Here is a 13,398-nt window from a genome sequence, read left to right on the forward strand (position 1 = left end):
GATCAGTCGATCCGGTCCGAACCAGGAGCATTTCACCCCTGATTTTATGGTTAATAGTAACACTGAACAAAGAAAAAGTTAAGAGAAAACACAGCCCCAAATATGTAAAGGAAAAAAATAAAAGAGAATAATCTGGAAAATAATTTGGAAAATACATCTACCCCTGCAGATGTATTTATTGAGAGTTTGGCCAGCCAACCAATATTTGCAGAATGATTTTTAAACTAATTAAATTAGTGTTAACCAAACCTCTCTTAAACAGGAAAACCAACTCAAACAAACAAAAAAAGGAAAGCATACTAATTATAGTTTCCCCCTTCAGCCCAGAATTCACATGGGTATTCTAGAAACCTCACTGAAATTCTAAATGCTTTGAATCACTCACTTTACATATATATGGTTTGGCTCAGTATGCAAAAGTTTAGCCAAATAATCTGTAAATTTCCTGAAATTGTTGAAAAAAGCTAACAAGACAAAACAAAATTATTCAGTTAGCAAGGGTTTTTCCAATTGAAACACACTATTTCATACATTACGCATACATGCCCTTTGCATATTCTCATTAAAAATAAAGCACCCAATTCAATAGTAGCTTTCAAAAAGGCTTTTTTTTATTAAGCTTCTAAGAAATTTAGTAGCTTAGATGAGAGAACAAGATTGCACGCTACTGATTTTAAAATGGATGTGTTGTTTAGTGCACCTCATAAAACTTGATTTGTATATTACATGAACCTATTTCTTATGATTAAGAGTTCAAAAATAAATAAGTTTAACATAGAGATGTAATAAATTGTTTTTTTGGGGGAACCCAGTTCAAAATGTGACTGTTTCTTCAGAGTCATTTGAAATAATGTGTCTGATGCCATACTAATAGGAGGAGAGTATGAATCCAGTCAATGGCTACGCTGGAAGTAAAAATAAAAAACAAAACCCCCAGTGGTTTGTTTATTCATTAGTAACAAAAAACAGGGCAAAGAATACTCCCTTGTTCCACTAGAAACCACATCATCAGCTCGCAGTGGTATCAGGAAAAGAAAGTTTAACATGAAACTAATTTCTTAATTGGTTGTCTAGCATTACAAGAAAGTACAACACAGAAGCAGGGAAGTACAACAAGCACATATACCCTCAGGACTAATGAACATCTGGAGTGCATTAGCAAAGCTGATTCCCCCCACACACACCAAGTTGTCCAGAAGATAGCGCTTCAGGACTATATATATATATATATATATATATGGAAAGAAAGAGTTGCTGCACAAATTGGTCCTAAAACAGCTCTCTCTCTCTCTCTCTCAAACCAAGTAAAAGTGGAATTTTTTTTAAAGCACTGAATATAGATGAAATGTTGGATTTTTTCCCCTAATTTGTAAGATATTATTGGGATGAGCCATACAAGATGTTCTAGACATAAACAAAAGGAAAATCTTGGCAATTATAATATATGCAAAAATGTATGATATTCACTCTGGGTGGAATATTCTTACCTTGCTGTTTATATAAAATGTATTCATGATACTTAATGTAATCGAGCACAGATGTAAAATTAAGAATGTATGTCTACAAACAATGCTCTAATCAAGACGATTTTAAGAAATGTGAATAGAAACCCTGATATAATTTCTTTTAACACTTTGTTATATTACTTACAATGACATTTATTGAGATTGCAATTTTCAATCAACGTAGAGCTATTAGTTATGCAAATGTGTTGGAAAAATAAACACATGATAACATCTCTGAATGTAACATGCAGATTGACTTAATAGGTTATTTTAATAGGCACAAATTTAAAAATTGTGATTAACATTGCCACTATCTCTAAAAGAAGTTTGATTGTATTTACTAATATGCTTATTAAAAGTAGTTTTACCATGTGCTTCTAGTGTTAAAAGAAGGATTGCACAATCATTTCCCCCCAGAACATTTTAGCTTGCATTTATTTTTCATTAAAATTGAGCAGTCTTATTATGTATTGAAATGAGACAGTTGAAAGTGGTTGAAGAGAGCTGATGAATAAGGTTTAATATTAAGAGATACTATCTGCCATTCATTAAAAGCAATTATTACATTTTGTTTCCATTATGTGATAGTCTGGTTTGAAGAGAACATGAAAGATTTGAGTTCCATAAAGGCTTAAATATCAGCAATGTGGGCTCTTTGGATTATTCAAATATTTTAAATTGCTTTAGATTGGCATGCAGTACATGTGCTCATGTACACTTGATACTGAAGAATGTCGGTATTATTTATATTTTAATTTCCTTTGTTAATAATTTGCAGGACAGTATATTTTGAAATGTATTAGAAATGATTTAAAAAACTTTTACCTCAACACAGATGTTCCTGTCCTTTTGTTCTGTAACAAGACATTATACATGTATATGCAGAAACATCTGGAACTGGAAGTGATGGAATTGCATGAACATTTATTCATATATCCAGGACTGTCTTTTCATCTTTTATATGTATTAAATAGAGTGAAATACCACTCTTCATCACCTACTCATACTACTCTGCACCACTTTATATAATTTTCTTCCAATCCTGCTTTGGTATCACAGCTGTACCTAGAAAACTAGTATTTATAGCAAGATAAAGTAAAAGATGGTTCAGGACTTCATCCTCTATTTTATGGTTAATAGTAACACTGAACAAAGAAAAAGTTAAGAGAAAACACAGCCCCAAATATGTAAAGGAAAAAAATAAAAGAGAATAATCTGGAAAATAATTTGGAAAATACATCTACCCCTGCAGATGTATTTATTGAGAGTTTGGCCAGCCAACCAATATTTGCAGAATGATTTTTAAACTAATTAAATTAGTGTTAACCAAACCTCTCTTAAACAGGAAAACCAACTCAAACAAACAAAAAAAGGAAAGCATACTAATTATAGTTTCCCCCTTCAGCCCAGAATTCACATGGGTATTCTAGAAACCTCACTGAAATTCTAAATGCTTTGAATCACTCACTTTACATATATATGGTTTGGCTCAGTATGCAAAAGTTTAGCCAAATAATCTGTAAATTTCCTGAAATTGTTGAAAAAAGCTAACAAGACAAAACAAAATTATTCAGTTAGCAAGGGTTTTTCCAATTGAAACACACTATTTCATACATTACGCATACATGCCCTTTGCATATTCTCATTAAAAATAAAGCACCCAATTCAATAGTAGCTTTCAAAAAGGCTTTTTTTTATTAAGCTTCTAAGAAATTTAGTAGCTTAGATGAGAGAACAAGATTGCACGCTACTGATTTTAAAATGGATGTGTTGTTTAGTGCACCTCATAAAACTTGATTTGTATATTACATGAACCTATTTCTTATGATTAAGAATTCAAAAATAAGTAAGTTTAACATAGAGATGTAATAATTTTTTTTGGGGGGGGAACCCAGTTCAAAATGTGACTGTTTCTTCAGAGTCATTTGAAATAATGTGTCTGATGCCATACTAATAGGAGGAGAGTATGAATCCAGTCAATGGCTACGCTGGCAGTAAAAATCAAAAACAAAACCCCCAATGGTTTGTTTATTCATTAGTAACAAAAAACAGGGCAAAGAATACTCCCTTGTTCCACTAGAAACCACATCATCAGCTCGCAGTGGTATCAGGAAAAGAAAGTTTAACATGAAACTAATTTCTTAATTGGTTGTCTAGCATTACAAGAAAGTACAACACAGAAGCAGGGAAGTACAACAAGCACATATACCCTCAGGACTAATGAACATCTGGAGTGCATTAGCAAAGCTGATTCCCCCCACACACACCAAGTTGTCCAGAAGATAGCGCTTCAGGACTATATATATATATATATATATATATGGAAAGAAAGAGTTGCTGCACAAATTGGTCCTAAAACAGCTCTCTCTCCTCTCTCTCTCTCTCAAAACAAGTAAAAGTGGAATTTTTTTTAAAGCACTGAATATAGATGAAATGTTGGATTTTTTCCCCTAATTTGTAAGATATTATTGGGATGAGCCATACAAGATGTTCTAGACATAAACAAAAGGAAAATCTTGGCAATTATAATATATGCAAAAATGTATGATATTCACTCTGGGTGGAATATTCTTACCTTGCTATGTTTATATAAAAATGTATTCATGATACTTAATGTAATCGAGCACAGATGTAAAATTAAGAATGTATGTCTACAAACAATGCTCTAATCAAGACGATTTTAAGAAATGTGAATAGAAACCCTGATATAATTTCTTTTAACACTTTGTTATATTACTTACAATGACATTTATTGAGATTGCAATTTTCAACCAACGTAGAGCTATTAGTTATGCAAATGTGTTGGAAAAATAAACACATGATAACATCTCTGAATGTAACATGCAGATTGACTTAATAGGTTATTTTAATAGGCACAAATTTAAAAATTGTGATTAACATTGCCACTATCTCTAAAAGAAGTTTGACTGTATTTACTAATATGCTTATTAAAAGTAGTTTTACCATGTGCTTCTAGTGTTAAAAGAAGGATTGCACAATCATTTCCCCCCAGAACATTTTAGCTTGCATTTATTTTTCATTAAAATTCAGCAGTTTTATTATGTATTGAAATGAGACAGTTGAAAGTGGTTGAAGAGAGCTGATGAATAAGGTTTAATATTAAGAGATACTATCTGCCATTCATTAAAAGCAATTATTACATTTTGTTTCCATTATGTGATAGTCTGGTTTGAATATCTTCATTTAAATGAGGAAAAACCCATCAGATAAAAAGAAAATACCATCGCAGTATATTAGATAATGTATTGTTATGTAATGGAGCACTATGATTTTTATGGAAAATTTGTTTTCCATAAAATAAATGAAGAATAATTTTCCATTCCAATAAAATTAAATTATCTATTAAAATGATAGGAAAAATCACAATATTTACTCTTTGTGCACTGTATCCTGAGCATTCACAAAGAGTACAATACAAAGAAGAAAAACTGATCTGTAGCTGCTGGATTCTCTAAAGGGTAGCAGACTTCCTTACTGCCTTTGTATGCCACCTCTGAACATTTTTTTCTTAAGCACAGCAGGCCCTTGTCCCATGCTGCAGCCTGACCACCCACTGTTGCTTGTTGACCAAACAGGCAGTGCCTAAAGTCTACATCAACAATAGTAGGATAGGATTCCTTTCAAATGGAAGACTTTCAATTTTCAGAAGCAAGAAATTAAGGAGGTTCCGTTAAAATTAATCGGAAGCAATAATACATTTTAGAATGCTGGTTTGTTCCCTACCCTGTATCATTTAATATATATTTTATATATATATATATATGTCATTTAAAATATCCCTATAACCCCGCATCGTTTCAAACCTAAAGGAGAACACTGAGAGATATTAAAAATGCACACTAAAAGGGCTACTTAGTCTCACTATGCTGTTTGCTGCTATTATTAAGGATTATTTCCATTTAAAAAAACTTTTAACATATATTTAAAATTACAAACTTCATTTTTATATTGAACAAACTGTATTGATTCAGATTAAGTTACATCACTGGAAATCCTCCCACCCAAGAATTAAATGAACCTATATTTAAGTCATTCTTTGTTAATTATAACTAAATTTGTATCAATCCAATGGCTTAAAAGTATCTGTAGTAATAAAGGAATTTTTTAAAAAAATTCATGAGATTTTTTTTTATGAAAGGAGGAAATAAAGCCTATTCTTAATATTTATGTTGCTTCTCTTAATGCTTTAAGGGAATAATATAGTGCCAAACAAGCCCTCCTATCTATTCATTCAGATCTGATTGGGAGTTTTTAAATTGCACTGGGAAAATGACATTTTTGATGTGAAAGAAGCCAATTCTTTGGCTTTGCATCTCAAAGATGGTGGAGAAGATAGGAACCATAATACTCTTCCCCAACCTGGCCCCCTCCAAATGTGTTGGGACCAAATGATATCGTTGCGATTAGAAAATAAGATCTAGTTGCTCAGCATATTAATTTTCTCCTCCTGTTTCCAATCTCTAAGAGATGAGAAAATATTCTGAATCCAACTGCAATTACTGCTAAGAGCATTTATGAAAGTTGTAGTGAGTGTATGATTTCATGTTTGTTTGATGCCAGTAGAGAAGCAAAGTTTACCAGTTTTAAAATGAAACCATTTATCACATTTAACATGTGAAGTTATACAGAAGCATTGACTGCTGAATGCTTGTCTTAACATTTGCATGATCTACATAGTAGTTGGAACTGGATTAATTTAAACAGGATTTAGGGAGGTATTTCTCCACAGAGAAAGTTCAAGACAAAATTCCTAGTTAAGATGTACAGGAGTTTCCCTAGCTTTCCCTTTATTATGCATTTAACATTCATAGATTTATACTGAAGCAGCCATGGCTAGGTTCATATTGTTTTTAAAATGAAATTAAAAGAAAGAAATTATCATCTCAAGAGTCTTTAAAATTATGCTAAATTTGATGAAGACTTACCAGCTTTGCCAATCATTTCAATAATTAACATGTTATTTTTTGATACCATGCCAAGGCTTTTCTTATCATAACGTATTACAAAAATATTCTTATATTCTTATTATTAGGAGTGGGGGGGTAGTGGTTAGACATAAAATACCCCACAGCTGTAAAAGCGCTTCCTCCATATGCACACTATATAAAGACAACAGAACCAGCTGCTAGGATAACAAATTTTAAAAGCTTTTTTTAAACACAGACCATGTTGGTCTATTTGATCAAATAAAAATATACCATACATTGCAAGGTGAATATAAATCTTGCATAAAACAAGAAAAGGTCATATTGTATTCTGATTATCTAGTCTTTAGATATAACTATTAGTAATTTCATATAAAGCTTTTTTTTACTAGAAGGACGGAAACATTTGCCTACCTTTTAAAAAAGAAGTATGCAATATAAAAGTATGCAACACACTGTAAAGGAATTATGATTTTCCTTTATAATTAATAATAGGATTAACTCAAGTTTTCTTGACAAATAATCTCACCAATTATTTATCTAAATCATACAGCCCTTCTATCCACATGTTTATAATAATATACAAATTAGGAGAAGCTAGCCTGAAGACCTTTTTGCTTATTCTATTACCAGTAGAAAAATGAAAACAACAAAAATTACAGACCAAGCAATCATGTCATATTATAATTCTTCCCAAACTGGAAGAAGTAGTTTTATCACATTAATCAGCATGGGGAATTCTGATTGACAGTACTCTTATGGTTATTGTAATTCATTTTGTTTTAGACTTACCATAACATGTAGATTCATTCCAAGAAAAAAAATTATGTACAAAACTAGTTGATGGTTTTATAAATCCATTACGCTGGAATAAAGTCACATGATGGCTTAATGTAGCATAAAGCTTTCCTAGTTAGTGTAATTGTTGATATGCTGTTTTCACACTTGTTGTTTTCACCCACAAAAAACCACTCATGTACCTGTGCACTCAATCCTGTCCCCTCCCTTTCCATTTTAGAGTGTAAGTCGAAAAAACTGCAGGTTGTCAACTTATTTAATACCTCATTATTCCACTCTGGTAAATATTTAAGGAGGCTAAAAAAATAAATAACAAAAAACAAACATAATAACCATAAATAAAAGAATCTAGTAAAAATTAACAATAAATTGAGCCATATTTTTTTTATAATTATTAAAAGTCTGGCAACAGAAATGCATTAACAGATTTTCTGAACACTGAAACCAGGGGTTCAAACACAACTGGTGGGGTGGGTTGTTCCTTAGCTTGAAAACAATGGGGAAAAAAACAACCCTCTTTCTTGCATGGGGGGTGGGGAGATGCAAATGAAACATGCTGACTTATCAAGATACGAAATTAAAACAGATTCAGCTTTCATTATTGCACAATTGTTCACAGTTTCATTTTAGATACTTAGATAAAGCCTCTTTCAATGAAGATATATTTTTCAAGATGATAAACTTCACATACACTGCAATAAGTCAAATTCACTTTCTACCAACAGTATTTAGGAACTAAAACCCGAGGATGAACTCAAAAGAAGCAACTGATACACACAAGCTCTTTACCACTGCTCATCTTTTTCAGTAGAAGGAAAAGAAAGGTAAGAGAAACAGCAGTGGAAAACATCTCAGCCTGCTTCTCATACAGAGAGATCCAATTCCTTTCTTCTTGTGGTAAACCTAACTTTGAATGATCTTCTTAATTTTAAAAATAATTAAGGTTGCAAGACCTACCGGTTTGAAAGGAAACATAAAAACATTATAAAGTTCAGTTCAAATGCAAACCATGATTAAAATGTTACAGAAAAAAAAAAACACTGAATGAAGAGAAATGCTGCACTGTAAGATCAGATACTTCCCTAAACAAAAATATAATTACCTTTTTGTTCTTTAATGTAGCTCTCTTTACAGTTGTGCATAAGCTGCAGAATCCATTTATGTTGTGCACCAATGCATTGCCAAGCTGGGTCTCCCTCTGCATGGAGGTCCGAAAGGTATCTATAACATTGTAATTTTGAAGAAAGGAGGTTTGGAATGCAACATATGGCAGGCCTTGTGTTTCCTAGCTCCTGCTAAATGCAATTGAGCTTACTTCTCGGAAAATCAGTATAAAATTGTTTTTAGAAACACAACTCTAAAGATTAAGTATGGGATAAGATTTCATTTATTATTTATTAACACTATTTTATGTTAATCCCCATTAAATAGAAGCCCCTGGTTAATCTAAATAAGCAGGGATAAAAAACAGTACTCAGGGTCAGATTTTCCAGTACTTGGGAGAGCACAGGAAATTCCAGGGTTGTAGCTTAGACTAGGACCGTGATGACGAGCCTATGGCATGTGTGCCAGAAGTGGCACGCAGCACCCTCTCTGACGGCACGCGAGCCATCACCCCAGTTCAGCTCTGCCATGCATGCGCATGCGCCTCCAACCAGACAGCTGGTCTTCCGGTCTCTGCCATGGATGCACGGGGGGTGAGGCTCATGCAAGGGGGGCATGTGTGCATGTGTGGGGGCGGGGGCACACATGCACAGATGGCGGGGCACATGCACAGGGGTGTGGGGGGGGCATTGCCCTCAACTTCACCATTGCAAAATACCAGGCAATCTATCTACATGTAGTTTAGGTCAACCCTTAATGAATTGAGCTTCTAGCCCACAAAACCTTAAGCCTGAATAAATTTGCTGATCTTTTAAATGACTACAAGGCCGTTTACAGCCGCAACAGATTAAAATGACTATTATTTGGAAATTACTAATATGAGCACTTATTTAAATTTGCTTCCAGCAATTTATCTGGGGTGTCATCTTCTAATTATACATAAGCTGATGCATTAACAACAGTGAAAATCTATGAATATTTATTCACAGCTTGGTCCAATTTGGAGTCCATGAGTCATTTTGGAAACTGTTCTATTTAACTCCTCTATATCAAAAATAAGGTACAAGTAGTCCTCAACTTATGAGCACAATTGAGCACAAAATTTCCATTGCTAAACAAGAGAGTTGTTAAATGCATTTTACCCCATTTTGCAAACTTTAAATGGATCACTGCAGTTACGAAGTTAATAATATGGTGGATGAGTGAATCTGGCTTTTGCTAGGTAGAAGATTGCACAAAGGGATCATATGACCCAAGGACACTATAATCATCCAAAATACATGCCAGTTGCCAAGCGTCCGAATTTTGATCACTTGATCATGGGGATGCTGTAATGCTGTGTGAAAAACGGTCATAAGTCACTTTTTCAAGTGCTGATATAACTTCGAATAGTCACTAAATGAATGGTTGTAAGTCAAGAACTGCTTTTATATAGGCAGTTGGAACTGATCAGAATACTTGGCAGGTGTTTTCATAATTTGCTATCTAATTTAGATTTTGGATTTAAAAATTCAAACATTTTTCATTTCTTATGTATCTTGTAGTACTAATATGCTTCTCTCTTTATTTTGCTAAATTGCACTGTTTTAAATTGCACTGTTTTAAACTCATTCGGGCTTCTTAATATGAACTTGCATAAACCTACTTAATCTGCCATTTCCATTTCATTATTTTCATACATGGGGGGTAGGGGTGGATAAAAAGTAGAAACAGATTTTTTTTTTAATGTACAAGACTTATGATTAGGTTTTACTGAGATTACTCCCTAATTATTAGGAACTTTGTTTTTCTTTCCTCCTTTCACCTCTGATACTCCTTTAAAAAGACAGCCAAAAATCTGAAATTGTTTCTTCACAAAGTGTGATTAATTTTTAATGTCTGAGTATTTTATCTAATTTTTGCATTCAGAAATAAGTTTCCGCATTTAGAGCTGCACATACTGTAGTTAGGGAAACATAGTTGAAATGCGAGTTGTGTGGCCTTCATTATCCAATGTTTGTCAGGGTCACATTTAACAAAAGGCACCCAAAAAGCAGGCAGCTCCTTTTATAGCTATGAAAACAAGCCCCATCATTTCACGAACTTGTTTTTTTAAAGTTAAATTAGATATATCTTTTCTTTGTGACATGGAAACTGTTTCAACAGTTCAATTGGCAAGTGTACCAGTATGCTGTTTTCCAAGAGTAAAGTAGCTTTCACATCCTTATCCTAGTGCAGTTGTTTATTAGATTTATATCCTGCCTTTCTTCCATGGAATGGAAGCTGATACAGATGGAGTTCTGGCTTATGCTTCCACCCAGGCGCTAATCAGACCCAGACCTGCTGTGTTTATTATGGTTCTCTTAATATTGCATGCCATGTTTACGATGTTCATCAAAGCAGCCAGTGGGACCTAAACTAATGACAAACCCATATTACCAATGCATAAGTAATGTTTTAACATAGGAGGGGCTTATGTGACATATCCTAATAACATATCAAGGCAATATTAATCATTTAAGCCTCATTAAGTCCCCTCATTCTATGTGGTTTGGAGGCTTTGGCGTTATTTAATATAGTTAAGCCAGCCCATGTTCATTCAAGACTGGCACATATTCAAGATTTTGTCTTTGCAATAGAAAGCTAAAAAGTCAATACAAACTGATGTAGTTACTCCTTTAAAGATAGAAATAGTGGCATAGTTATAACCTATGCCATTAAATAGCACAGAGTAGCAGCTGAATCGACTGTCTGCTCTGCCTTAGCACCACTTCATTTCTATATTTTATAAAAATGGAGAAGGCCCCAACTCTCTTTCAAGCTCTTGGAACAGCTCCAGTTCATTCAGAAAATTCAGTTAGAAAGTGTTTATCAGTAGAAGATTTATTCATTATCCATTTTTGAAAGATGACATAGGAGAAAAAATTACACATAGCACCCTCATTCAGATGGGGCAAATTGTATTCTTTGTTGGAAAAACAAGCATACGTCTCCAAATCTGAATGTTAGGAAGGCCAAATAAGTGATCTTTCACCAAAAACTGTTTAATCCTGACAATTTTGCACACACTCATATACAAGGTCACTAAATGCAGTGATAGAATTCATGAGTGCTGCTGCTCATCAATTACTATTGGGTCTGAAGCAAGTAAATTTCTCAAACTAGTTACAAGTTACAAGAGATGGCACTGTTTGTCTCATCCTCACTGCTTTATATACAGTCACAGAGAATGAGAGGCCAATATATGAATCTTCAAGTGATCCTGTGATCCTTAATAAAGAAGCGTTTGCAGTTCTACGTGATTGTATTAGCAATAAATTATACTTATGCCACTATCCTCTCACCTTTTTATTATTCGTTATTCAAAGTTCCTTCAAATCCTGATGTAACTGAGCTGTAATCTCTCCCCATGTTAAATCGTATCTCTTAGGGAAGCAAATTGTCAGTTTAGACTAATGCTGATTTTGCTTTCTTGATAAGGTAGTATTTTTCTAAGCAATGCATAACATCTAAATGTGGCTCCTTAAAGAAGCTTTAGAACACAAAAACAAAAATTTTAAGCAGATGCTATTGGGAAATTACCCACAAGTCATGAAGGCATCTCTTGTTGCCTATATTGGAGGTGTACACTGACATCAGAGCTAACCACTCCCTCCCCATTTTCTATTATGTAAACTAGTAACCATGACTGATGTTAGAGAAATAAAACATGCAATTTTTTTCACTGATTTCTGTAAATTCTTTTCTCTAGTTCATTCAAAATTGTAAAAAAAAAAAAGTAAGCAAATTTTTTTCTTTCTTTCTACCACTATCTCTTACGTTAGGTGTCATTGAGTCCATCCCAATCCTTACTGGCTTCATAGGCAAATGCTTACTATTTTGATTAGTCTTTAGCAAAAGCCCATAGTTCTTTATAGAATATTCCAAACATTTCTTTGACCCTGTTAGTCCTCCCTACTGTCCTTTTCTTAATAGTTCAACTTCACATACGTAATCACAATTTTGGAACCAACACTTTCATAAGAATTTTTTAGATTTTTAAAATTAAAAGTGAGTAAACAAATGGAAAACTGAAAGACTGCAAAGACTCAGATGCCCATATAATTAATATTCCCAAGGATATTAAGGATAGGTACAAAATATTTATAACATTTTATAAGGCTTCATGTGGGCACATATACATGGGGCCCCATTTCTTATAAAAGAAATATTATGGAGGGCTACATTTCTTTAACTTAAAAATGTGACCATCTGCCTAGAAGTAACCTGAAATACTTCTGAAAATAAATGAAATAGCTGTTATGCCCCTAATATTAAATTGGTTGTAGGGAAAATACACAATCCAGTTTGATTTCTGGCATACTTGTGACTAGGCATGTCTACTATGGCACCAATTAATGTGCAAGTTTTGCTTTTCAGCTCTTGGCATTTATCAGAGCTACCATTTTTACAATGGGGAAAAAAGATTATTCTTTTTTTCAGAGGCAAACTGCTTCAGCCTCCTCACAATTCCAAATACAGTTTTCAAATACAGCAACTGCAATTGTCGGCAGTTTTTGCCTTTGATTTGTACAGAATTGTGTACAAAAACAGCTACTATTTTCTTCTCTTTGAGATTTCTCTACACTTAGTGTTTTCAAAACTTGCTATCAAATTTCTTTCTTCAGATATTAATATGAAGATAAAAATACCGTATTTGTGCCAGTAAGGATTACTTTGGAATTCTGACTGAACTCCATCTGCTATAATGTTGTATATTCATTCATGATATCTTTTTTGCAGCTGCTTTATACTTCATCACTCTAAATCACTCTCAACACAATTCATCCTAATTCCAGATAACTTATAAACTAGCCAAGGAAGCACTTGTTCCCATTCGGGAGGACCAAAACGTCTGATCTGACTCAACTAAGAACTTTATTCAAACTTTTTGTTTCTTGTCTTCAGTCAATTTCAAACAAATACTTCATGATTATTGAGCTTAGTGAGGCACTTTTTTCAATAGCTGTTTGCTTTCATTTACCTGTTGACACTCTAGTCTAAAGGCATAGTGAGACAAGAATTAA

General features: G+C 33.4%; 1 protein-coding gene across 3 annotated transcripts in view; it reads right to left on the minus strand.

Annotated features, from left to right (window-relative positions):
- Positions 1 to 13,398, minus strand: part of EXOC2 (exocyst complex component 2) — a 94,524-nt gene that overhangs the window by 49,390 nt on the left and 31,736 nt on the right. For all 3 annotated transcript variants that reach the window (XM_058175030.1, XM_058175028.1, XM_058175029.1), the window contains exon 11: positions 8,352 to 8,470. In XM_058175030.1, coding sequence (XP_058031013.1) covers positions 8,352 to 8,470 — 119 coding nt within the window. The remainder of the gene's footprint in view (positions 1 to 8,351; positions 8,471 to 13,398) is intronic.

Source organism: Ahaetulla prasina, chromosome 3 (genome assembly GCF_028640845.1).
Source record: "Ahaetulla prasina isolate Xishuangbanna chromosome 3, ASM2864084v1, whole genome shotgun sequence".
NCBI lineage: Eukaryota > Metazoa > Chordata > Lepidosauria > Squamata > Colubridae > Ahaetulla > Ahaetulla prasina.